This window comes from Onychostruthus taczanowskii, unplaced genomic scaffold (assembly GCF_017590055.1).
Source record: "Onychostruthus taczanowskii isolate IOZ18803 unplaced genomic scaffold, ASM1759005v1 scaffold43, whole genome shotgun sequence".
In the NCBI taxonomy this organism is placed as follows: Eukaryota; Metazoa; Chordata; class Aves; order Passeriformes; family Passeridae; genus Onychostruthus; species Onychostruthus taczanowskii.
In genome coordinates this window covers 329737-355849 of record NW_024501792.1, presented here as the reverse complement: position 1 = coordinate 355849, position 26113 = coordinate 329737, and the positions used below count along the sequence as shown (strand labels likewise).

Sequence of the window (26113 nt, the reverse complement as noted above, 5' to 3'; positions counted from 1 at the left end):
TCCCCTTTTTTTTCCTCCTTTTTTTTTTTTGTAGCTTAGAAACCTCTCTTTGTGGCAGAAGGCTGGGAGGGTTTGAATGCCACATCCCGGCGTAGGAGGCTGACTGGGACCATACGGCTTTATCATTCATTAATTCCTGTGCTCATTCATCCCCCTATTTAAAGTTCTCTGTAAAGACTGGAGCTACAGATGGTCTTTTGGTACCCGCTTTAGCCGTCAGCCCTCAGCCCCGACAAAGGGGTACAGAGGGAGCAGCAGAGTGTACAAAATATTTCCAACCATTAGAAATCGAGGTCTCATTCACTGGCAGCTCCTGTTTTGAAAGCGAATTTATGCAAGAGCATGGTAACCCCTGAGCCAGGGCCTGGCCAGGAGCAGGGCTGCACTGAGGGGCATCACCAGCCGCTTTTGCCTGTGGTAATTTGGTGCCAGTCACTGTTTCCTGTTTTATTTAGCAACTTATTCCCGTTACTACACCAACATCACGCTCTGGGTGCGGGAAGCAATGAGCAGAGTGTGCCTGGCAGGGATGCTGTGCCTCAGGTGTCCCAGGGCAGCCCGTGCTGCGTGGTGGTTTGTCCTTGCTGTTTGCTGCCACAGAGGCCACCACGTCCCCAGCACGCTGAGGTTTTACATGTGGTGACAGTGCTGTGCTGAGCCGGGGATGCACTGGGGCTGCAGGGACACCCGTGACACCCCTGCCCAGTTGCCACACGTGTTTCGAGTGCCACAGGGGGTGCCCAGGGCTCCCGCTGTCCCTGTGGTTTTGCCCTCAGGAAAGGTTTGCAGGGATGCTGGCAGGCAGGGGGTGGCAGTTGCACCCCTTGATAGAGGAGGAATTGCCAACGTCGTGGAGATCGTGGAGCTGCTGGGGCACACAGGGGACGTTTCCTTAAGAAACAGACTGGCTGGCTGCTGCCAAGGGGGCTCCAGACCTGATCCCAGACACAGAATTCCCTGGTGTCAGCCATCCTTTCGTCAGGAAAGTCAGGACCAAAAGTTTTCTCATGGAAAAACCAAATCCTGCGATCTCGTTTTTGCACATGCTGTGCTTAAATATTAACACCAATTGAGCAAATTGCCTTTTAACTGCCTTTATTTGCTTTCATTAACGGTATAATTTAAAAGCTCCCGAATTTGCATGGAACCTGTTGTGCACGTTGGGGAGGGGGGTGAGGCTGCTCATAAATGAATTAATGGTGAGCAAGCCTCCTTGGGGAGGTCCCACGGTGCCAGGATGGCTCAGCAACGCCCGGCTTCGGGACGCCGCGTACTTTTGGCCGGGGCCAGGGGGAGTGGAGCGTGTTGTCAGTGCTGGCGTCCCGCTCGGAGCTTGGCTCGCCAGGAAGGTATTTATTTATTTTTCAGCAAAACATGTTGTACACTGAGCAAAACTAATTATGGAGAGCTGAGGCAGCGTCTTCCTGTGGGTGCAGCGGCACTGGACGCGGTGCAGGAGGGGAAAGCTGCGGGGAAAGCTGCCGCTGCTGTTCTGCTGCTGCTGTGCCCAGTGCAGGGCCCTGCTGCAGCGAGCAGCGTCTGCCCACGCAGCTCTGCCGTGAGGTGACATGAGCGTGATTCCAGAGTGATCCCAGAGTGATTCCAGCGTGATTCCAGAGTGATCCCAGAGTGATTCCAGCGTGATTCCAGAGTGATCCCAGAGTGATTCCAGAGTGATTCCAGAGTGATCCCAGAGTGATTCCAGAGTGATCCCAGAGTGATCCAGAGTGATCCCAGAGTGATCCCAGAGTGATTCCAGAGTGATTCCAGAGTGATCCCAGAGTGATCCCAGAGTGATTCCAGCGTGATCCCAGAGTGATTCCAGAGTGATTCCAGAGTGATCCCAGAGTGATCCCAGAGTGATTCCAGCGTGACTCCGCTCGCTCCCTCGGCGCAGATGCTCGGGTGGCTTTGGGAGCAAAGCCAGCTCGGACACGGTGGATGCAAGGCAGTCCCACGTGCTGCACCGGGCAGTGCTGACAGCTCTGCTCAGCCTGTGCGAGCTCCTTTGGCACTTCCCCTGTCCACAGTCGCTCCCACAAATCCGTGTTTTCCAAGGGGGATTTTGCAGTTGGATGGGCAGCAGTGGCCCCGAGCTGCCGAGGTGCTTCCCTTGCTGCCATCTCCTCTTCCTGGGCACCTGGGGCTCCCCAAAACCCGGTGCAGCGCAGATATGTTAATTTGCTGCCTTGACAAGGTGCATGATGTTCGCTTCCCAACTTGTAATTGGAAATAATTAGTTCTTTGTCCTCCCTGGGAACTCCTGAGGAGGCGGTGCAGACCTGGGCCAGTCTGGGGCTGGGAGAAGCATCTGGGGAATCCTTGTGGAGTGCGGCATCTCCAGCCTGTCGGAGGGCATCTCTCCTGGTGGAGAAGGACTGTGTAACAGCCCAGCGTTACAGTGTCATTAATCACAGACACTTCCACTGCCCCCGTACAGCAGCGCGGCTGCTGCGCCTGTCCCTCGCTGACAGCTCCCTAATTCATCTTCTCGGGGAAGGGGGATGCTCTGCTGCTCCCCACTGCCGGTGCTGAGGCCGTCACCTGTTCCCCTGCCCAAACTTTTAAAGCCCAGCCAGCATGAGGAATACTTTGGGAGACTCTCTGGAAGCCAGTGAGCTCAGGGCAGGCAGTGTGCCCAGGGCGAAGGCAAGACCTGTGGCTGGACTCCTGCGTGCTTGGGGTTCTCCCACCCCCTCTCCAAGGGAGGTTTCTCTGCCCATCCCCAAAATACAGGCATAAAACCCCAGTGTGTGCCAGACAGTCACATCCCAGGAGCCCAAACCTCCAGAAAGGCACGTGGCAATGCGCAGATCCAGGCGGTGGCAGGTTGGAATTGGGCATCCTTAATTCCAGCTACAAAAACACAATGTTTTGGAGTTGCTAATAATAAGAAAGTGTTTTCATCAAAGCTTTATTCGTCTGTGTGCTGACATCTGGAGAGCCAAGATAGATATTTTCCTTAAGACTGTATTTCCAAGCCATGAGCTCTTCCCTGGCTGTTAATTAATCCTTTGTAGTTTAGCGACTGATGAAATCATGACTCTATGAAATTTTAATCCTTGCGCTGTATAGGCACAGCCGACATTATCAGAGGACCCCAGGTGTGTGCTTGAAATTAGTTTGTTGAATCTCTTGCATATTTGATTACCTTATAAAACTCCTCAGGATCCAGGCTGCTCATGGGAGCAGCAGATTTCTCTGTGGTTTGTGCCCCTTCCCAGGGCAGGTCCCAGGTGGGTGAGCCAGGGCAGAAACCAGGGAGGCACCAGGGAGGGGCATCAGCATCATCAGCATCTCCATGGGGAGGTGAGGAGTGGGAAGTGCACGTCTCCCTCACGGAACAGAGCAGCCAAGCTGTGGCTTGGCTCCATCTGGCACCTGGGGGCTGTTCCTGCTCCCTGAAGAGGAGCTCAGCGCAGGGAAGCAGCTCCTGGGCCCATCCCAGCTCATCCCTGCAGCAGCTCTGGGGTACCACCCTGTTACTGATGCATGTCCAGCCTTAGCCCTGTGGTCAGGACATCAAAGAGCATGGAAATTAAAACAAAATTCCCCCTCCCCTAAAATTCTCCCCCTCATTTAAGTTTCTCTGTGCTCCAGCACCCCCACAGCACATCCACTTTTCCCCTGTCTCCCTCCTTTTGGTTTTGTGGGGACTTTTGCCGTTCTCCCCCTCATTTAAGTTTCTCTGTGCTCCAGCACCCCCATAGCACATCCACTTTTCCCTGTCTCCCTCCTTTTGGTTCTATGGGGAGTTTTGCCATTTCCTTGAGGCTTCAGGAGCTACAGGCTCCCCATTCCCTGGGGAGCAGCAGGACGATGATGCCCTGGACCATCCCAGCACTGTTATCTCTGGAAAGCATCCGATGCATCGTGCTGAATGCTTTTCTCCCAGAATGGTTTGGGTTGGCAGGGCCCTTCAATCCAGCTGCAGCCCCCTGCCATGGACAGGGACATCTTGCAGCAGCCCAGGCTGCTCGGAGCCAGGTGTCCCAGCCACCCTGAAGGTCGGCAGGAGGGAGTGGCCGAGGCCAGCGCTTCGCTGCTGCTCCAATGGCACACGCGCTGCTACGGAAACCAGATGATGAATATATTTTTAAACTTGGAATCTGTGAACCGCTTATTATTTCTGAATTAGGCATCAAAACATCTGCATAATCGCGCCGCCGCTGCGGCAGATGTCCTCGGCGCGAAGGTCACTTTGCCGTTCCGCGGCGATCCCGTGCGGTTCCGGAGCAGCCGTGAGGCCAGGATGCTCTCCTGGCGCCCTGACACCCGTGTCAGCCACTGTCACTGTCACCAGCCGCCCCAGGAACGGGGACGATGGTTTCGGATGGTTTTGGAGCTGCCAGCAGGGCCGCGTGCGTGGCCACGCGTTAACCCCTCGCTGACAGTGTTCCTGACAGTGTTCCTGTCAGTCTCCAGCGTCCAGCAGAGATGCAGGGCTGATCCAGGGCTGGCAGAAGCTGCTGACAGCCGGTACTTTCAGTAAATTGTGCAGTGGCTGCATTCTGAATCCCCTTCTGAAAGCTGCAGATGCACCCACCTCTGGGGCTGCAGCACATCTGTGCCCCCGTGGTCCTGCTGGGATGGACGGGCAAGCTGCCCTCTGCCAGCTGCATCCCAGGGCTGCAGCTGATGGCTTCCCATCCGTGCTTGCCCCACCTCTGGCAAACCCGTGGACCCTCTTGCTTGGGGGCCTGGGACACACAAAGGGAATGCTCACATGGATAAAGCTCTCTCCTGGGGAATTCCACTCAATAATGAATATTGAACACGAATCTGAAACCAGGGCCTTGGAATACGTTAAAAAATAAAATCTGTGTGCTGCCCTTTTTGCTGTGGGCAGTTTGTCTTGTCTTTTCCCAGCCCGTGGAGCTGGAAGCATCATTCCAGTGGGATGCTGGAGCAGTGGATGGGAGACACTGCCACACAAGCTTGGCCCAGGCCAGCAGTGAATTTTGCCCTTTGGCAGCATTTGTTCACATTTGTTGTGGACAGGCTCTAAAAAAAGATTGGAATTGTATGTTTGGTGTTTGTGGCCTGGTTCTTGTCAGGTGAGGCAGGACAGCAGGATCCTTTCCTTGGCTTTTTTCAAAGGGGAAGTGTTGGCATCATGTGGAATGATGTCACTCCCCAGCATCTGGTTTGAACTCATAAATTAGCTCATGGTAAGTATAAATATTGTACAGGCAGGGAATTTCAGTGCTGTCTATTGATAGCTGTCCCCTCCCCCTGGTTAGTTGTTTGGGGTTTTTTATATTAAACCATTCAGAAATAGTAAAATCTTTATTTCCAGCTCCTGTGAGATTTATTTATTTGTTTGTTTATATTTAGCAGCAGTGGTGGTTTGAGGGCAGGTTTTTGGTTGGTTTTTCTTTCCTTCTCCTTAATTTATTAAAGTGAAAGGAAGGTCTCAGCTGCCTTCCTCCTTCCCCGTGCCCTTAATAGCTCTCCCTGCTATTTTAATCCGCCGGGCTGGGAGCTGAGGGCAGAGCAGTGACTGCAGGAGCCGAGCCACCAGGACCATGGCCTGATCCAGCATCAGTCACCAAGGGCTGTAAATAGCCACATCAGGGGAAAAATCACCCTCTTGGCAGCCCAGGTGTGATGCTGGTGTCAGAGGATGGAGAATGTGGGGTTTGCAGCCACTTGGTGCCCGCTGACCTTGGCTTCCTGCTCTGTCCCCACTGGAAATGAGATGTGGCACCACTGCCTGAATCTTGATAAAATAGATCAGGGGTGAATCAATTTCATATTGATTTACAATCAAGGGAGGCACTGGGGGAAATGGGGTGGCAGGGAGGATTTTTGGGGAATGCAAAGGGACGCTGGTCCCGTTTTGGCTGCCCAGTGTTCAGTGCATCACTGCCGTGGTGGGGCTGTGCTGGCTGGCAGCTGCCCTCTGGCAGGGCACCACCGTGATGGCCCAGTGTAAATAAAATCAGAAGGCTCCCATAAAACTCCCTTATTGCTGCGGCACAAAGTTAGAACCGCTGGAGGTTTGTGCTCCCTGGCACTCGTGTGCAGCAATGAATATTTTATAGGAAAGGAAATACTTAGTGTCTGAATCTTTTTATAGCTCTGACACTCCCAGGGGTGTGAGTTGCCCCTCGCACCATCACCCTTTGCCAGCACTCATGGGGCTGAGCCCCTGCAGCATCCCCTGGCCCCACAGCATCCTCTGGTCCCACTGCCCACAGCATCTGCCAGCCCCACACCCCGCAGGACCCCCATCCCCTGGCATGGCATGCCTGGGAGATTCAGGGGAATAAACCAGGGAGATGCACAGGATGGATGGGGGAGATCAGTGGGTTGAGGGTCTTGACCTGATGCTTGGGCACGGGGAAATGCAGCAAAGCTGCTGTGGGAGTCCCGAGCACAGATTTCTGTCCGTGCAGCACTCTCAGCACCACACTCATGCATGTTTTTGCCTGGCTTTGGACTTGTCAGGATTCTGCTGTTTTGCTGTGTCGTGCAGCCTCCCGATTCCCCCACTGTGTTTCGTGTCCAAAACATGGCTCAGTGGATCAGGCAGGTTCCATTGCAGGGCTGTGCAAGCCCCTGCAGCCGTGGATCTCGCATGCCAGGCTGTTCCAGCCACACGCTGCTCCGACAGGTACTGCGTGAGCCTCGGCTGCACTGGTGCCTTTCCGAGGCTGCACTGGTGCCTTTCCTCGGCAGCCAGGGGCTCTTGCCTTCCCTCAGTAGCCAGCCACCCTGCCAAGCTGTGCCCTGGCCCGGAGATGACAAAGTGCCCTTTAGTTAATTGCAGAACGGATCGCCTGGAGTTAAAAGTTCTGATTTATATGACTATGGCTCTAACTGCTCAATAACATGGGCCCGTAATCTACTTTCATTTCAAACAGAAGGGTGATTTATGGGGCAGCATGCCGCTTTAGCTCAGAAATGAGGTGTTCAACATATGCTCTGTTGACATAAATTTGGAATTTATCGCTCCTGTCAAAACTGCCTGTTGGACAAAGGTGCGCATTAAGGCAATAAATGGCTTGGAATAGTTTTCTGTCAAATTTCCTAACCATTGTATTCACTCTGTTTGAGGGGAAAAATACACACTTAAAAGTAATCAAACAGCCAAGAGCCATGTGTCTTTTTCAGTGTGGAGGGAGGGGAGGGGGTCTCCCCTGCTTCCCAAAAGGGGTGGCGGGGAGGGGCTGGGATGCAAGAGTCCCTCATGTGAAGAAAGCAGAAGGCTGTTTTAGGCAGGGTTTTAAGCAGGCAGAGCACAGATTTGCTTGTGGTGGCAGTGGGACACTTGCAGTGGTCTTTAGGTCCCAGGGCTGCCCCCGTGCCCACGCCCAGTGTGCCCCACCAAACTCCTGCACCCCGAGATGCTCTGCCAAGCCCCCGCATCCCCGAGCAGTGGTCACCGGCGTTTGCCACCGAGCCCGGCCTTTTCACACAAAGCACCCTGTGGGGAAAACTCATAATTTTTACACCACGCAGTCTCGCTGGAGTCGCCGTCCCTTTGAAGTGCTTTTTGTGGGGCATTTACAGGCCTTTTTAATTACCGGCAGCTTGCGAGGGGCCAGCCTCTCGCCCGGCTTTTGTTTGCCGGTGCTGGGCGGGGAGGGGGTGTCGCTGGGCTTGCATTCCTCCTGGAGAGCCCCTTGCCAAAGCCCCGTGCTGGGGCTCTCTTGGGAAGGTTGGATCCAGGTTGGATCCTTGTTGCCCTGGGCATCCTCATCGCCCTGGGCACCCTCTGTGCCAGAGCATCCTCGGGTGATATCTCATGACCTGGAGGCTTTGGCTGACTTTGTTTCCATGCACTTCATTGTGTAGGAATTAGAGGAAAACCTTCTTTTTACAAAAAAGGCACTTTTCCCTCTTGCCTCTGCTCTCCATCCCATGGGCACCCTCTTGGCTGGTGTGCTTGTAGGGACCTTGCAGGAGAAAGAAGCACGGTCGCAGCCTCACATCAGAACAACAAAGCACGGTTTATCTTTTGGCACAGAGTTTGGGCAGCACTGGCATGTATTTTAACGCCCTTCACTCCCCCACCCCCTCTTTCTGGAGGCACAACTTCAGAAGCACATATTGATCTTTCCCCTCAGATCTTAACAGCCCGAGCAGCCGTAATACCTTGCTTACATCTGCCAGGTTTTTGTGCAGTTTTGCAACATCTCCTTAATCCGGCGAGCAGAAATAGAACGTTTCAATCATATTTCGCTACCGGGAAATGGAGCAGATAAAGCGCTTTAAGACCTTGTTGAAAGGGACCGTGCAAGATGGCGAGTGATAAGAGCGTCCTAGAAGCAGGCGCCGAGCGGAAAACTTTTGTTGCCGCTGAAATTTGTTGATAGAGATATTGCAACTAAATTACTCTTTGAGCACCCCTGTGCCCCGTTGGTTCTGATCTGGGGACATCGCAGCGCCCTGGGCAGTGGCAGGTGGATTTCCAGGGCACCGTGACACCGCTGGGGTTGGGGGTCTCCTCATTTCCTTATTTCCCCCCTCTGTGCTTGGAAGATAGAAGAGGTTGTTCTAGCCATAGGTTTGGGAGATGCAGAGGAAGGAAACTTGCCCTTCTGTTTTTCTGTTTCTTGAGACTTGCTTAAAAGAAACCCCAAACCTCCATGTTTTACTTGAATTAATTAAGCGGTGAGACTGTAATTCAGGGAAGAGGCGTTCTGGCCTTGGAAGGGGCAGTGCGGACCCAGGGCTGACGTGGGTCTTCCTAACAAAGTGGTTTTAGCCCGGTGTTAAGTGCAGGAGCGAGCACAGCCCAGGCCAGGGAGTGTGACAGGCATGTCCCAAATTAAAAATGCAAAATGAGAAGGTTGTCACTTATTGAGCTGCTCGTTGGCAGCGGAGCCCTGTCAGGAGGCTGGTGTTTTATTTATTTTTGCAAGGCGGATAAATCCTTTGGATTGTAAACCTTCTTGGCCTGAATTCGTGCATGACTCCTAATCCTCTGCTATGACACAGTGAATTCAGGACAAGCCTGATTAATAATTACATTATACAGCAAAGTTGAGAGTTGAAACCAGCTCCTGCTCCTTCCCTCTCCCTTCTGCTCTTCAGCATTCACTCACTGCTGAACATCAGGGGGTCTTCTCCTGCTCCAACTCTTCCCATGCTGCTATTCAGTATCCTGCAAGGGGGGATGCGGGGCTGGCAGCCAGGGAACAAGCCCCTGAGCCCCTTGGGGCAGGGTGGTTTGGGGCTCTGGGCTCTCTGCAGCAGTGAGGGGCGATCCTGCTTGGGGTCAGAGCAGCAGCTGCTTTGTGCCAATAAAACTTACACCTCAGGAGAAGTGCAGCAGGAGCTCCCAGGCACACGGTCCTCGCAAGCCTGCACAGCTGGGGCTGAGCCCTCCCACGAGAGGGTCCACATCCAGGCCTGGACAGGACCATTCCTGTTTTGTCTTTGGCAACAAGGCAATAGAAATACTCTCGTCCTGCCGCGGCGCGATGATAAATGGTGGCTGCGATCAGAGGTCAGCACACAGCTATGGGCCGTGTTACTCCTCAACACACACAAATACTTCTCTGTTTACAGCATCCGATGTTGAAACTTCGCACGTGCTGCTGTCCCGAGTCCTCCCCAGCCACAGGTCTGAGCAGCTCATGGTGACCGAGAGCTGGCGGGCAGCAGCCCGTGCGTTTGGGGCTCAGGGCATTGGTCAGCGTGGCTGTCCAGCACAGAGCCAGGTGGCTTTGCAAAGAGTCTGTGTGTCACCAGTGGAGGTGGCGAAATAAAGCACCAAGCCCCCATTCCACACGTTCTGGGCGTTGTGTCCCCCCTGTGCCCTTAGCAGCCAAGGCTGTTGTGGGGACCGAGCCTCAGGGTGGGGGCTGAGCAATGGTTGGCCCCAAAGGGGAGGGGAAATGGGTCTGGGGGGCTGCCAGGGGCACCAGCAATGTCTTGGGAAGGGGATGGGATTGGGTTGGTATTTTCAGACTTGGACAGTGCTCCTTTAGTGCTGACCTCCTTTAAAGGTCATTCCACTTGGTCCGGAGCTTGGTTACCCAAAGGTGGAGCATCAACGTCTTCACAGCAGGGAATGGGCAGTAATGCAGAGTCTGGCCACCCTTGCTGTGATCAGTGCCTGTGGGCAGTGCCCTGGGCAGAAAGGCCCCTCCTGGTAGCAGGTGTGGGGGATGCTCAGCCCCCTGGCACGCTCGGGGTTGTGCAATGCCGCCGGGGCGTAGCTCGGTGTGTACCTGGGGCTGCCAGGAAACGGTGAGTGGCATGTTTCCTGTTTGCGAGCCGGTGGTTGTGTTTGTTGCTTGTGATTTGTGTCATGCTGAATTTGGATGGAAATTGGGATTTGGTTAGAAATGCACACAAACAACCTCTTAAAGTGGTTGGAGTTTTTTTTGGAGTACGGTGCCTTTTTCAAAAGCACTCAGAACGTGGGGAAGGAGTTTGCCAACACAGATTTTGCCTTAACTCCAGGTTTCAGATTTATCAAGTTTATTAAGACTCCAACAATAGCAAAAATGACAAACACTGGTGGGGAGAGGGTTGTCTCCTCAGTCCTGGGGAGTCACGTGGGGCCCCCCATCCGTGCCCTCCCTGGCGCGCTTCTCAAGCCAGCACTGACTCTGGGCAGAGCGTGGCTGCAGGAAGCAGCAGGCGGTTTCTGGGTGTTGTTTTGGGTCACTTCCCCCCCTCTGAGCGCTCACCCCTCTTTGTTCTCCCCTAGGAAGCTGCACAGTGGGATGAAGACGTACGGATGTGAGCTGTGCGGGAAGCGGTTCCTGGACAGCTTGCGGCTGCGAATGCACTTACTGGCTCACTCAGGTGGGTTGGGAGGGCTGCTGGGCTGGGGCTGGGGGGTTGCTCTGCCCCTCCACCCAGGGCTGCCCAGCTCACACGTCTCCTCTACAGCAGACACGTGCAGAGCCGGCTGCGCCCTTCCCCGGGCAGCACATTGCAAACTTGTTCTCCAGTGCCCAGTAATTTGATTTATTTAAATTTTCTTTTTTGGAGTTTGTTTTCAGTTCCTTAATTGTGGAAATATTTTCCAGACTAAGCAGCTTGGAATAACAAACTCTACATGCCACGCAGCTACTCGTGGTCAGCCCTGCTCGTAGCGTGAGCATTGTTTCCACCTCGGGCCCCCACCACAGGTTCGTTAGCAAAACTGCAGAATTAGGTGTTCTCTGACTAATGAATCCAAGTAGCAGGTTCACAGGCTGCAGGGCCTTTAATTAAACAGATAGGGGAGGGCTGGAGCGCTGCACTGGAGGGAAGACTTGTGCTCTGCGTGTCCATGTCAGCTGATGTTGCCCTTGGGGTGCAGTCCTGCACAGCTGGGGGGCTGATGTGGGGACTGGAGACAGCCCGGGGACCCCTGGACCCCAACACGGTCGGGAGTCCTTGTCCTCCTGCTCCAAGGACAGATCTCTGGGGGGTGGCAGGTACTGTAGCCACACATCTGCTTGCACATAGCTTGCCAGTGAAGCTGTATTCTATTTTAAATGCTGTTACACACTTTTATATCTTTTTTTTACCTGTTTTCATTTCTTTTTCCCCACTTCCTCTTTTTCCTGGGGTAGGCCAGTTCGTCTGGCCAGTTGCTGCTTTCTGATTTTTGGTCAACAGCCCTGACCCCATTCCCATCCCACCCTTTTTTGGGCCAGCCACCAGCTCCTCAAGGTGCCTGCAGACAGCAGCAGGTTGCTGGGGGAGGTCCCTGGGATGCTGATCCCCCTGGAGTTACGGATGCTGTCCCCCCCAGGACGGGGGCTAGGGATGCTGTTCCCCCCAGCAGTGGCACGCACGGCTTGTGTTTGTTATGGTCGTGCTGGCTCACAGCCTGTCCCTGGCAGGCAGCCAGCTTTGTGGGTACAGTATGTACAGTGAACGCTGAGCCAAGCTTGTCATCGCACAGGATTTTTTTTTTTTTTTTTTTTTGTAAATCCGGCAAGGGCTGGGGGGGTGGGGAGAGCTCAGCCTCGAGCTCGCAAACAGCCGCTGTGAATTCCAGCGCTGTTATTTATTAAAGCAGGAGACCTTTGCACCTCTTCCCTCGCCTCCCCCCGCCACCAGCCCTGGACGCGCTGAGGTTATGCTGGAGCGCTGGTGCAGGGCTCGTTTTCAGCTCTGAAGGCAGCTTTGCCTCCACACCAGTGGACTGAGTGTTTAACTGGGAGTTTGCAGCGGGACTGTGCCCCCTGGCACCCTTCTCCAGCCCCAGTGCCAAAGGGCTTGAGGGTGTTAGCATCTGCAGCTTCCCCACCCCGGTGCTGATGGGTTGTGGGGAAGGTTCCTTCTGAGGAGCTGGTTGGGGACCAGCCCCGGGGGCTGTGGTGCTCTGTGGCAGGCTGGGCTGAGCACACAGGGCTGTTGTGCCACAGCCTTGCAGGTGCAGGGTAAATACTTGGCCCCGTGTTGACTCTCAGTATAAAGTGTAAATGTAAAGCCTTTAATGCCATGCAAAGTCTTTCCCTACCTGCTGCCCGCACTGCTGGCAGACAAGCTCTCACAGGTCTCTAAGGCTGACATGGAGAGTTGCCCTTCTCCCAGAAAAGAAAATGGTCAGGGGAGGCGAGGTGGGAGACCCAGCTTGTTGGTTCTAGGGTTCAGAACACCACTGGCTTGAGCAGGGAGGCTGATCCCAGCACTGCTGCTCCCTCAGGTGCATCCTCGCCAGAGCTGATGCTCAGTGGGTGCTCATTCTCAGCCTGGGGTGCTGCTTACCCAGCACCTGCTGTGAGCTGGGTTTGTTCCCCAGGACAGGGAGGAAAGGGGGTTTCTGTCTGTCCCTGCTGGCTTTGCCTCTCCATCCAGCAGAAATGGCTGCGGTGGAGATGGCTGTGCTGCCCTTCTCCACTCCGGGCTGGGAACGGTGGGAATAGCCGACAGTGTGCAGGGATGCTCGTGGCAGCATGGGGAACAAACAGGCAGCAACCTTGCAGACCCCTGTTGCTTCACACCCTCCCTCCCCACCCAAACATCCTCATCCACAGGAGAGGCAGAAGAAAGCCCCAAGCTCCTACTGGGAGATGGACGAGCTGTCCAGGGAGCGGGAGCCCCCAGGGGAGTGGGGTCCGAGGTGCTGGCAGGGATGGCACCCAGACAGAAGGGGACGGCGCATCCCCCCCCGGCCTCTCCCTGCCCAGTGGAAGGAGAGGGGGCTGCTCCCGGGCCGTCCAGCGAGCACGGCCCCTGTCCCCGGCGGTGGGGCGCTCGCCCCGGCCGGTACCGGCGGCTCCCCGGGGACGCCTCCGCCCCCCCGCCCCGGCTGGCCGGCGTCCTGCGCTCGGTCCCGGGTGATGTCAGCGGCCTGCCGGCAGGTCTGGATGTTCTGCCAGCGTTCCCGCGTTTATGATCATCCGCAGATGTGCATCCAAGAACACACTGTACCCACAGCAGAAATTAATGCAGGCTTGACTGCCGGCCAAGCCGCGCACACGGGGGAGAGGAAGAAAGAAAACAAAAACTGTTTAATGCTGTTTATAAATTATACACTGGCTGATGAAAAATACATTTCTCTTAGCCCCCACCCCTCCCCTCCCCATCCTCTCTGCCTCAAGAGCCTGAACTGAGACCAGAAAATTATGGTTTGCTTTTTAGCTTCTGTTTTGGCCGGGTTCCTGGACCTGGCCGCTGGGTTGAAGCCAGCTTCTTGCTTCTCCCCGCCCTCACCTGATGAAATACGTTTATTTTTCACCCACCGTCTCTCACCGCTCCCTTGGTCTGGCCGCCCCCTGTTACTGACATTATTGACATTATGGACGTGTCACTGTTGGTGTTATTGAGGGCAGGGTGCAGAGCGGGTGCCAGGACCCCTCACACCCACCCTGCACATCCTATATCCGTCCATCCGCTTTGTCCGTGGCCATCGCTGCCCACCTGCTTTCTGCAGGAGGGGGGGAAACTTCCCAAACTTCCCCCGAGGCTGTGGTGCTGGAGACCCTCCCTCACTTGGGCCGGGAGGCAAAAGGGGCAGGAGCCCCCCCACGCCTGCCCACCCCTCTCCGCACGCTCGCCAGCCATTTACGCAGCTTTTGTGTTGTTTTTAATACCGCTAATGTTTATCATTTGCCCAACAGGCTTGACAGATTTTGTTTCCTGTCGAGCGGCGGCGGTGGCGGAGCCCCCCCGGTTGCCAAGGAGCCGCCTCCCCGCACCGTCACGGGCTGATTTGGTATTCCGCGCGGCGCCCCGCCGCATTTCTGTATGCAAGACAAAGTGTTTTGATGGAGGACGATTGCAGGAGTGTCTGGAGGCTGTTTGGAGTTTTATGGGCTGTGCAGTACGCGCCGTGCTCGCTCGCCGTGCGGGGCTGCCAGGGATGGGGTCTGTAATTTTTTCCCTGTGGAGAGGATGCTGCTGGAAAGAGTGGCACTGGCAGGGGCAGCAGGAAAGGGGGTTGTGTAAAAACCCGCCGGTTTGGGACCCCAAGTCAATTATTATCATTAATAATTTTAATTGTTGCTTTTTCAATGAAAATACTCCCTGCTCCACCGGCCCCTGGGTTGGTGGCACTGCCTGGCCAAGGCTGATGGTGTTGCTGCTGCCCACTCCTCACCCTCCCCAAGCCCCTGCTCCATCTCTCCAGGTGCTTTCCCAAGGCTCTCCAGGGCAGCTGTGAGGTGCTGCCACAGCATCCTTCTCAGAGGAGTTTCCAGCACTCCAGCTCGAGGTCCCTCCTCACTCTGTAATGCCCACACCTCGCTTTTTCTGGTGTTAGTTGTTACCTTTCTGTGGCACTTCGGGAAGCAGGAGCTGAGGCTGAGTCTCCAGGCCTGCTCTGCAGCTCTGTCTTTTTTAAGCCCTTCTTGGATTTCTCGGTGGTATTTTTTTAGCACGGAGATTTTCATGACTTGTCTCTTCCACTTGGGTGAAACAGGGGAGAAGGGAAATAACAATAATGATAATAATAATAATAATAATAATAATAATAATAATGGCAATAATAAAAATCCGAAAGCGGCTTGATGTGGGCAAAAGAAGAAAACAAGAGAATGGGATAGAGAACAGGCTAAATTTAAAATTGTAATTGGCTGACTTCCACAGGCTTGCGGGTGTTTTAATGACTCATAATAACTTCATTTAAAACCAGCTGAGCAGAAAATAGATTGGAGAGGAGCCTCAGGCCATTATGGATTTGTTTTTTTTTTTTTTTGACAAGCTCTGTTTTCGGCAGCCAGGAAGGCACTCGCAGAGGGCTCGGCTGCTGCGCTCCCCGAGTTGGTGGTCTGCCCAGCAGAGATTGTATAGAAGCTGGGCTGGCTCTTCTCTTTTTTTTTTCCCTTTTTTTTTTTTTTCACTGATTAAAAATAGATGCCTTGAGGTATTATTTTAGCATCACTGTGGTTTGGTGCTTTTTTCTTTGCACTTGTGATGTGGTAAACGGAACATAAATAAAATTGTTTTTGAAATTACTGAATTAATTAGGTAGTAAAGCAAAGGCAGTGCATAAATTTTCTTGCCGATTTTTTTTTATCCATATTTTCCCCCTCACATCTCCATCTTCTCACCAATTACAGCCTGTTAATAATATACAATCCCAAATTTTTATTAATCGCTTCTGCTGAGGGAGGGGATGTCACATTCTACTGATGGGGCCATTGTGCCAAAACAGCAGTGGGGAAGGCTGGATCCTCCCCCACCACTCTCCTCACCTATTTCCCATCTTCCTCCTCCCTTAGCCATCTTCCTCCTCCTCCAGAGGATGCTGGCAGTCCCTCTTTTTCCTTTATTCCTTCTCTTTTCCCGAGCTAGTGTTCAGCATGCCTCTTCCACAGCCCCACGGAAGTTTCTCCTCCCCGATAAAGTAATTAATGATGGGCATTGGGAGGGACTGTTGGGACGATGGTGGCTGAATCAAGATGAGCTCTGTGATCCCAGCCACCGAGCTGAGCCTGGCTGGCTGGAGGGAGCTGCAGCCCCAGCCTGTGTCGTGATCCTCGGGGCAGCCCGCTCCCTCACGTTTCTTGGAGGGGAAATTAAATAACTGAGCTTCGAAAAGACCTCCAGGATGGACCATGAAGTCCAGCCTGAGCTGTGCCCCTCCTTGTGGCACTGCAGAGCCGGGCGGCTCCAGCGTGCTTGGGGGGCACATGGGGCGCAGGACTGCAGGACGGAGCAGGCAGCAGCTCCGTGCCCGTTCGCACCAGCGGCCTTCATTAGGCGGGGGCTGTGAATGTGCTTGTGCGGATATAAATGTACGGCGGGGGGGCTGGTGCCAGCAACGCGGCCGATACTTGGCAGCACGCGGAGTCCTGTCCCGTCCCATCGATAAGATCATCTGCAGATACCTCTCCCTGTGTCGTAGGCGATGCGAGGCGCTGGCTGAATATACCCTGCCCAAACCTGCGCTGATGGTTTCTGTCTAAAGCAGGGAGGAAGGCAAGGAGGGGAGAAGAGAGCCCTGCCATGAGCTCCGCTTTCCAACGTGTCCTGCTCCCTTTCATAACAAACAGCAAGCCGTGGTGGTTTTTTTCTGAGCCCTGTTATAATAAGCTCAGATGTTGGATGACATTTTCCCAGTGACTCACATAGTAAAATTAACCTTGAACTATTTACATATTCAATCGCCTCCCTCCTCCTCCTCCCCCTCCCCGCCGGCGTGTGTACATTACAGGAATTCTGGCTCCGTATCAGTTTTTTGTTTTGCTGATGAGAAAAAAAAAAAAAAAAAAAAAAAAAAAGAGAGAAAAAAAAAACCAACCTCCCCCCGCCTGGAGTACACATCTACTTGAGGGAAAGAACACGCAGTCCTGGCCTTTGGAAATTGGCAGGCGGCGTGCTGTTCCCGCGCTGATAAGAGGTACTGTAAATAAAACTGTACGGCAGCGCCTGCTGTAAATGCCCCGCGTCTGTACTCATTGTTCTGACAGCTCCGGCTTTTTTTGGGTCCGCTGTTTTGGTACACACTGTGCTTCCTTATGTAAGCCAGCGCGCCCGGCTCCTCCCTGCCTTCGCCCTGTTTATTTTCGCCTCGCCAGGAATTTTTCCTGCCCCCTCCGCCCGCCCCCCAGCCAGATGCTGGCTGCCTTCGCCTCGCCGGGCTGTGCCTCCCTGCGGCCCCTCTGGCCGCAGCTTGCGGAGGGCACTGGCACGTCTCCTCCCCGCTAATCCCATGTGGAAACGGGGAAGCGGAATGAAGCCCGGTGCTCGCAGGAGCGGCTCTGTCCCAGCCCGCGGGCGCGGCGCAGGGCGCCCGGGAGGGCACGGCCCCGGCACGGGGAGAACCTGTTGCCGCCACGGCTGCTGCATCCTCACGGGTCGTGGGCTGCCGTGTCCTCGTGGATCGCTCTCGGCTGCGGAGGGCCCGGCGGAGCTGTGAGCGGCGATGGAGAGCCATTGCCTTGGCAACTGCGGGCTCGCACTGCCCGCGCCGAGCCCGCGCTGCTGCCCATCCATCCCGGCGGCCTCTCCCCGTCCCCGCACCTTCGTGACACGCTCTTCCTCTCCCTGCTGCGCCTGGAGAGGGCACCTCCGCATCCCAGTGCCCCGCATCCCCGGCGTGCCACCGGGCCGGTGGCAGGTGCGAGGGGGCCACCCTGGAGCACCCCAAAGTTTGGGTGCGTTTGCCCCTGTGGAGCTGCCAAGGGCCCAGGTGCGCTCGGGTTGTTTTGAATGCAAACTTGACATCGCAGCGAGGGCGGCGGGGAACAACATATGCACAGTAAACAGGCAGACTGTCATATTGATTAACAGATGAGACCTCTATTATCGATCAGCTCTTGGCGAGAAAATTTATCACTTTTAATTTCGCCGCTGCCAAATATTTCTGCCTGCGAGCCAGCCGTTACCGAGACAATTTAAAGGCAAAGGAATTCTCTTCTCAATGCATCCTGTGATGCCTCTCTCCCTGTCGCCTTCTCCACCCACCTTTCCCCAGATCCCACCCTGACTGTGGGATGGGGAAGGAAGGAGAGGGGAGAGGCAGTGTGGACCCCTGAAAATGGGCAGCACAGCATTCTGCGAGGCAGTGCCCCCACCTTGAATGCTGCTCTGTAACATTCAGCTCCTCACAGCAGATGAATCAAACCTCAAAATGGGGTCGTGGCTTTGTCCCACAGTGCTGTTGGATATGGTGTGCCATTAATCTGGTTTCATCTAGAAGTTACTTATCTGCTGCTGGGCATCCTGGGTTTTGCTTCGCCCAAACCAGCAGCACATTGACAGTAATTTTCTAAGAATTGCCCCAAATCCCACATCTCTTTCCAATAGTCAGAGATGCCTCTGAGCTTCTTGCTCAGTTGTCGCATTCCAGCCACCTCCCTCATCAGGTGCATCTCTGGGTACCAGCAGCACCAGCCACGATGGGAAGGGACAGGAAACCAATTGCAATTGGATTAGTTGCAGTGCTAATGAAATGCATTGATATCTAATGATTTTAAAAAATAGTAATAATCTTTTCCTGGCAAGCAGCTCAGTATTTTGCTGTGATGTGCAAGCAGCAGGAGCACGGGGCTGAGCGAGGCACTGCTCTTGCTGGCTGCACAGGGGACATTAAACACAAAACCCCTCCGTGGCACTGGCCTGGAGCAGCAGTGTGCCCGTGCACGTTCAGGTGTGCGTCCTTCTGTCCCTGCAATAACGCTGCTCTTCCTTTTCTCTCCCCAGCGGGTGCCAAGGCCCTGGTCTGCGATCAGTGTGGTGCCCAGTTCTCGAAGGAAGATGCCCTGGAGGCGCACCGGCAGACGCACACCGGTACGTGGCCCTCCCCTTCCACCCTTCAGTTAGGTGCAGGTTTTAACATTTGGGCTGCCTTTGTCGCCCTTAGCCCAGCAGAGAGCTGGACCTTCTGCAGTCCCTGCCTCCGCGCTGCCCAGGCAGCCCCAGCTCCTCTTGCACTAAAGCACAGATTAAGGCACCAGTTGGTGCAGAGCTGTTACACCACTGCTCAGCATCTGCATGGGAAACAATGGCAGGACAAATGTGAGGTCGTTTGTCCCCTTTGCAAGCAAAGCTTGTCCCTGTCCAAACCCCTCCCAGAAGTTGGTTTCTGCCATGTTTCTGCTCTGGCACTTCCCAGCCCTTCAGTGATGCCACCATCAGGAACACAAGGATCTCTTCGGCCTCTTGCAAAAGCTGCTGTGCCTGGGAAAGGTTTGCCCGGGGGAGTTGACAGCCGGGCAGAGCCAGGTGGAGCCCTTCACCCTCCAAACGGAGACTGGAGCAGGACAGAGCGCCTGCTCCTCCTGTGCTATATTGGGAGCGGTTTAACTGAGCACAGGTTCGTCTTTCAGTGCTGAAAGCCCTGATATAAATGCCACTGGCAGTGAGTTTGTGCTCGGGGCTGGCACAGAGAGCTCATCCCACTGGATGAGAGCTGGGGGTGTGAGGATGGATGCAAAGTGCTGTGTCACTGGGCGGGAATGGCTCCGGCTGTCACCCGGTCATGGAGCTGTGCTGGCCAAACACCACTCCATAAATCTTAAAGTACTTGCCCTCCCTGTCCATGCCCATGCAGCTGGAGGCTGGGTTTTGCCATTCCAGCTCTGTTTGGAAGTTCTCTGTGCTGTAGGCTGGGGATAAGGGCTGTGAAGGGGCGGCCAGCACAGTGAGGGACTGGCTGCACAGGGCTGAACAGCCCGAGCCCAGGCTGGGGGTTCAAAGTGGCCAAGCACATTGCAGAGTCCCCCCTTTCCTTCTATTTCCCAGACCTGTTGAGCATCCTGGGGTGACAAGTGACAGCCCAGCCATGGAGCTCAATGATGCCTGTACCCCAAACCATCCTGCAGATGCAGAGCAGTTTGGCTAACAACCCTGACATTCCTGCAGGGATAAAACCCCCTTTGGCTGGTGGATCCTTGGGGCTGGACTGTGCCAAAGCTCAAAGGGCAATGGGCAACCAGAGCAGGGGACACAGTGACCCAAGGGAGCTTGTCATCCCTGCCTCCAGCTGTAAACATGGCAGAGAGAGGCTGAGTGGCCAGGGCAGCCAAAGTGAGTTGTTTGCTCTCCTCTGCTGGCACGGAAAGCATCCCTCCCCAGCCTTGCTATAATTAACCCCCTTCCCAAATAATAGCATCTTCCAGAACAGGTTTGTGTTGGATGTTATTCCTTTGCCCTTAGTGCAGGTTGGCTGGCAAAAGACCTTCCAACTTTCCAGGTGAAAGAAATGCATAACACTTTCTGGTAGAGAGGCAGGTAGAGGCCTTCAGAGATGGCATGAAAGCTGAGCAGGGTGTCTGGTACAGGCTGGCCAAATCCACCCACATTACTCAAAAATAGTGTTCAGGGGAATTGTGGGACCTCTCCACAAGAGTCACTGCTTCCCCACATGACCTACAGCTGTGGAGCTTTGTGCAGGAGATGAAGGGTTCTCAGGGTTGTCTTTCAGCACATGGGGCTATTTCTCAGGTGGACTCTCAGCACCCAGGACCCCCTTTATGTTATTTCTTTTCCCCACTGCCCTCCCTGCTGCTTTGAATGATGGTAACACAAAGCCAGGCTGTTGTACATGTGCTGCATCAAGCACTGCTCGTCTCCACAGCAGAAAACTAACACCCCACTTCCTGAGGCAAGGCAAAAAACAAGAATAAATAAAAAAAAAAATAGTTCCTGCTTGTAAGCACGGCGCTGGCAGGGCTGTGTGCAGCCCCACAGACACGGGGCCGAGACGCCCTCTCCGGGCGTGCACTGTCCTTGGCCCCCGTCCCGCTGCAATAGGAAAAGCAGCAACTGTTTTGGCTCATCTTCCAGAAGCACAAGCTTGCTGCTGGGGAGGAGAGCATGGAAAATTCCTTACCCTTCTCCTCGAATGTAGAGGAAAAAACAGCATGAGTTGAGATGGCAGCCTGAGTAGCCCCAGGCAGCACCGCTGGGCGTCGGGATGTGCACACGAGCGGTGTTCGCGCTGACGGGCTCTGGGCTCGTGCCGACGTTTATAAATATCAGAGGTGACTCGGCTCCAGTTTCCTCCCGTGTGCCAAGGCAGTTAGCACACGGCAGCCGGTGTCAGACAGCGGGACAGCACCCACTTACCCCTGACCCCGTTTCACGTGGGCACGAGCGACACCCACCACGGAGCACGTTTGCTTCAGCAAGTAGTTGGCTTTTTGATTTGTGGGGTTGGCTTTTTGATTTTGGGGTTGGCTTTTTGATTTGTGGGGCTGGCTTTTTGATTTGTGGCATTGGCTTTTTGATTTGTGGCGTTGGCGTGCCCCCGGCCGCGCCACCAAGGATGGAGCAGGACCCTTCACTCTCCCTTGCCCACATCCCCTGGCAGCATTCCCTTCCTACATCCCGTACTCGCATCCCTCACGTCCCTCGTATCCTCTGCCCTGAGACACCAGTAGCAGAAAGGAATTAATAAAACCAACATGTAACTGAAAATTGAAAAGCTCTATATCTTCCCCCCTTTTCTTCCCCCCTGTTTTTTTCCTTTTGCTGGGATGTTGGTAGCGTTTTGATTTAATAGTTGGCCAAACACAAGGGTCTATTTTATTCAGAGTTTACAGGCCTCAGGGCTGTTATTCCTCCAAATTTAATAGCATTGAAATTGCAGGGTTGGCGATAATTTGCCTATCACTTTCTGCTCTCCCATTGATGTTTATTGTCAGCGGGATGGAATCTCAATCCGATTCACTTAGATAACATGTCTGTTAAACATTTAGATAATTGTGCCATCATTAACTTGTCACATTATTTTAGAGATTCAAAACAGTCGTGCAGCATAAGCGGAGGTACAAAGGGAGAAAGATCTGGTGTGTGAGAGCAGGAACCCGGGAGCAGAGGTGGCAGGATGCCCCCGCGCTGGGTCCCACGGCAAGTGTTGTTCAACGACTGCACGGGGATTTTTAAAATTTTTTAAATTATTTTTGTGTTATATGCCAGAGCTCTCGGTGTTTTTCCATAGAAGAGCATCCCAGCAACCCCATTAGTGGCTTGGGTTTGCCAAGGAATGCGTGGGAGCCTGGAGGAGGTGGAGGGGGCATTGCGCCGGAGCTGCACTGTCACACGGGCACGCACCACCCCTGTTCTTGGCAAATGTACATCGAGTCAAATTTATTACATATTTGTCTTATCTCCTCACATTTGCTTCGCTTTCTCTGCCTCAAAATGGTTCCAGCCCAAAGCCTTGCAGTGATGCTGCAGATGTATGGCACACTGCTTCTTCCAGTGTGGAAATGACAGGTTTTGAGCAAGTGGAACATAACACGTGAGTTTGGTGATGTGAGCTATAAATCACACTGAAAAACAAATTCTGTTTGCCTCACACTCGGTGTGGCTCCACGATTAATGGTCAGGCCAGCGCTCCTCTAGGATGCTGGCATGACTCTGCCAGTGGCTGGGGCTTGTCTCAGTGGTGCCACTGGCCACCAGCAGCCATCTGCGATGTCCCTGCTCCAGCAGCAGATTTGGGAGATGCTGTTTGTGGCTTGTCCTGCTGCTTCCTCTTCCACATTTTGATCAAAGCAATGCCTGGCACAAGCAGCCAGCACAAGCAGCTGGCACACTTCCTTACCAAAACCAACCTGACATCTTCCTGGGCTGCCTGTGACTTTGTGTTACCATTTCACAGGACTCAGGAGGGTTTTCTGAGAGCAGCCCAACGAGACTTTGGGAGGAAATACCTCCGGATCGTGCTTCTCTCCATAGCTAGAGATAATGCAGTGTAGTATTAAGTATGCTTAGAGGTAATTATCTCTCCCGTGCTCGCCTGGCTGGGGGAGGGCGCGCCGGCGGTGCCGTGCTGCCGTGGACAGTCGATGCTTCGCAGGTTTGCTCTTGGTGCAAGAGTGGATTTTGGATGCTCAGGTGCCGGCCCCAGCTCACAGAGGGTCTGGGGGCAGTGGGTCCTAGGGGCGCAGCACAGAGCCCCTTTGTCTGACAGTAATGTCCTGTGACAGCACTTGAAATCTGAGTCCTGGCGCGCATTCCTGCAGCCGGGAATCTCCCTGCCTCCCAAACCACGGCTGCTTCTGCCACTTTGACAGCAAATGGCAGCAAGAATTCCCTGTGCTCCTTGGTGCACACATGGGGAAATGTGATGAGGCCAGGCATGGTGCAAGCCGGTGGATTCACCAAGAGGAGAGAGGAGATGGAAGCGTGGCAGAGCCGTGCAGCCACGATGGCATCGGGGCCAATGGTCCGCCTTTAATTTTCCTGTGCAAATACTATTTAAAGCACGATGAGAAAAGCCCTCTTGCTAAGCTACGGAGAAATCTTTCTTGTCCTTTAATTCTAGATGAAGGGGATTAGTGTGAACATATTTAACCTCTGACCCATGGACAAAAGCATTATCAAATTTAGTTGCCAAGTGGCTCCCCATTTAACCAAACCAGTGCGGTATCACTGCAAGTTTTTTCCCTCCCTCCCTTGAAAGCTTTAACATCTATTGTTGCCCTGGAGCACCAGAGGGCCTTGGCAGCCTTCCTTTGCTGGCATTCAGGGTGCTGGTCAGAGCCCCATAGGGGAACACAGCATGACACGGTACTCACTGCTAGAGCCCGTGAAGGCTTCACAAAGCCAGCCTCCCAAAAAGCAAAGCCTTCTGTAAATGGGGCTGGTTTCTCCCTGGTTTCTGCATGCCCAGCTCAGCGCTGGCTGTGGTGGCACGGAGGATGCCTGGCCATCTCTCCAGAGCACAGAGGGATGTCTCTGTCCCCCTTTGCTCTGGAGCACAAGGGATCAGCTATGGCAAGCTTGAGGATGCTCGGCATTTCCATGCTGGGCTTTATAAAAGAGGGATGAAACACGGTCTCAGAGGCGGCCGGGGTCTCCTGGTCCAGCAGAGGAATGCCGAGAGGGGCCTCCCGTCAGGAGCCGGTGTCCGTTTACAGTGCATCTCTCATAAACCCGGCGGCGGGGGCGAGGGCAGGGGGACCGGCCCTCCTGGTATGTGATTGATTATCTGGTATTTATGCCATTGAGGACTTTTCAGCGGCTCGGGGTCAGGGGGTCATCTCATGTGTCTTGCTGCAAATCCGCTTCCTTTTGTACAGTGCGGGCTGGGTGAGCAGACACACAAAAACAGCTTTTTCTTTTCCTTGGGAAAAAGGGGAGGGGGGCGGGCTGGTGTCAATGAATTTTTTTTTTCAGCCTTTCCTGAATAGTGTCCTTTTTAATTCCAAAGAACTTTTAATTAAAAGTAGCAGGAAAGTTCATCTCGACAAGGTTTAACTTACCTTAGCAGTTACTTTTGTCCCCCAGGATTCGCGTCTCCCCGCTGTACAAAAACCCCCAACAACCGGGGGCCAGGCTGCGCTCGGTGCCGCTCCACGTCTCCCCGGCTTTGCCGATGGGGCCTTTTCATCTTTTCTCTTTTTTTAATGATGGGGGTGCAGGAATAATAAGCAGATGCTGCGAGTCCCGGCTTTGTGCCTCGCGGCAGCCGGTCGCCGCACCGGCCAGGCTCTGCCAGGCAGCCGCCTCAGCACCAAAAAGGTCATTTTGTTGGTTGGGGTGTGAAGCAGGGCTCCGTGACAACTCCGTGGGACTGGAGGATGCCAGGGCGGTGCCACCTTGAGCAGGAGAGATGCAGGAGTGGAACGGATTGGCAGTGGGCGGGTGGTGCGCTCTGCCAGGTGGGACGATGGCAGTGGTGGTGGTGATGGTGGTCTCCCGTGGTGATGGTGATGGTGGTGGTGATGGTGATGGTGATGGTGATGGTGGTCTCCCGTGGTGATGGTGGTGGTGATGGTGATGGTGATGGTGATGGTGATGGTGGTCTCCTATGGTGATGGTGATGGTGGTCTCCCATGGAAAGGCCCCTCGGTCTCCTCACCAAAGCTCCTTTTTGGGAGATGGAGCAGTTTCTAGCACATCAGTTCAGAAGCAGTGGGGGAGATACTCTGGGTTTTCAGCAGAAAGTCAGATTGTTTTTTCAGCTGATTTCAGTCCAATTTCCAACTGGGAAGAGGAAATCTGGGAAGCTGGTGCAGTGATGATGAGCGTGTGTGACAGCTTCCCATCTGATGCAGTGGCCAGAAATGCCACCATGATTTGGCGGTGGTTGCCCCAGAGAAACTGGTTCTCAGGAAGGGCAGAGGTGTCCCAATGCACAGCTTCCTTGGGAATAGCAAGGTTGAATCTGGCATTCTCCAGAATGTTGTGAGCTTAGGGGAAAGCAGCACAAAAGGGAGGTGTTGCACATGGATGTTCAGATACCAGATTGCTGCATTTGGCCAGGTGATGTGTTTTGCCAGGAAAGGGGGCAGTTTTCCATCAGTACCTGGAACAACTGAGTGATGGTTTTTGCCAAGGATGATCATGAGTCTGCCTGAATGGGTTGAATATGTATTGATATATTTTGATAGATATTTGGTACACTTTGCCAGGAGGATGTGCCTCCAGCTTCGGCCAGAAGGCTTTAGGGACTGCAAACAGCTTCAAAGAACTGTTTGGCCTGAAAAAATGGAAATTGAGCTGGAGACCACAGCACTCCATGAGTGTGAAGTGTCCTCAGTGCAATCCCAGGCTAGAAGCATTAAAAGCTCAGGAACCTCCCACCTCCCCCACCCAGGAGGAAATGCAATAAAAAGGATTGGGCCTTAAAAACTCCCTCTGCCAGGTTTGGATAGCACTCGGTTTCTTCGGGAAGGGGAGGAAACACTGCTCAGGCTCTGTCAGTGTGGGCTGGGGTGATGCTGAACTCCCTTCCTTCCAAAGCCCGGGGACCACATTCAGGGAGTAGACTGGGGAGCAGAGGCAGCACATTCCAGTGCTGGAAGGAGGGGTTAGGCATACAGCACTCCAGGGTGGCTTGTTTTGGGGACAGGGGTGTGTCTGGAGCAGTGCTGTCCCCCAGGAGCATCCCCCACAGGCCTGGAGCTGCCCACATCCCTTGGATTGCCCCTCCCTGCTGCGCTGGAGATGGGGACACGTTGCAGTCCCCCATGGCAGCTGATCCCACACCCTCCCAAAAACACATTTCCTGCTGAAGGCCCCGTTTGGGCCCACAGGCAGCCGCGGAGCTTCAGCAGCGCGGGTCCAGCTGCCGCCGTGATTGACGCAAAGCCAGTCTATAAATAAAGTCTTTCTCTCCTCTCATAAAGACTTTGCGGTTTAGTTTGCTTTCAAGGTCAAGATCAGACCTTTCTAAATAAACACATATCAAAGGATCATTAGCGGAGCAGCACTGTTAAATTGAGATATTAACTTCTGTCAGCCGCGCGTTTCCTTTTTGTTCTGTAACTCGCGACTGCAGCGGGTTTTTATTATTTTGGCCCTA

At 54.1% G+C, this 26113-nt stretch overlaps 1 protein-coding gene across 2 annotated transcripts in view; it reads left to right on the top strand.

The window, feature by feature from the left end:
• Window positions 1–26113, top strand: part of ZBTB16 (zinc finger and BTB domain containing 16) — a 54150-nt gene that overhangs the window by 16113 nt on the left and 11924 nt on the right. The window contains exons 2-3 of one of the 2 annotated variants that reach the window (XM_041413712.1): window positions 10673–10770; window positions 18556–18642. In XM_041413712.1, the coding sequence (XP_041269646.1) occupies window positions 10673–10770; window positions 18556–18642 (185 nt within the window). Of the gene's footprint in view, window positions 1–10672; window positions 10771–14027; window positions 15363–18555; window positions 18643–26113 lie in introns of those variants that run through there. The other variant, XM_041413713.1, reaches the window with a different exon arrangement.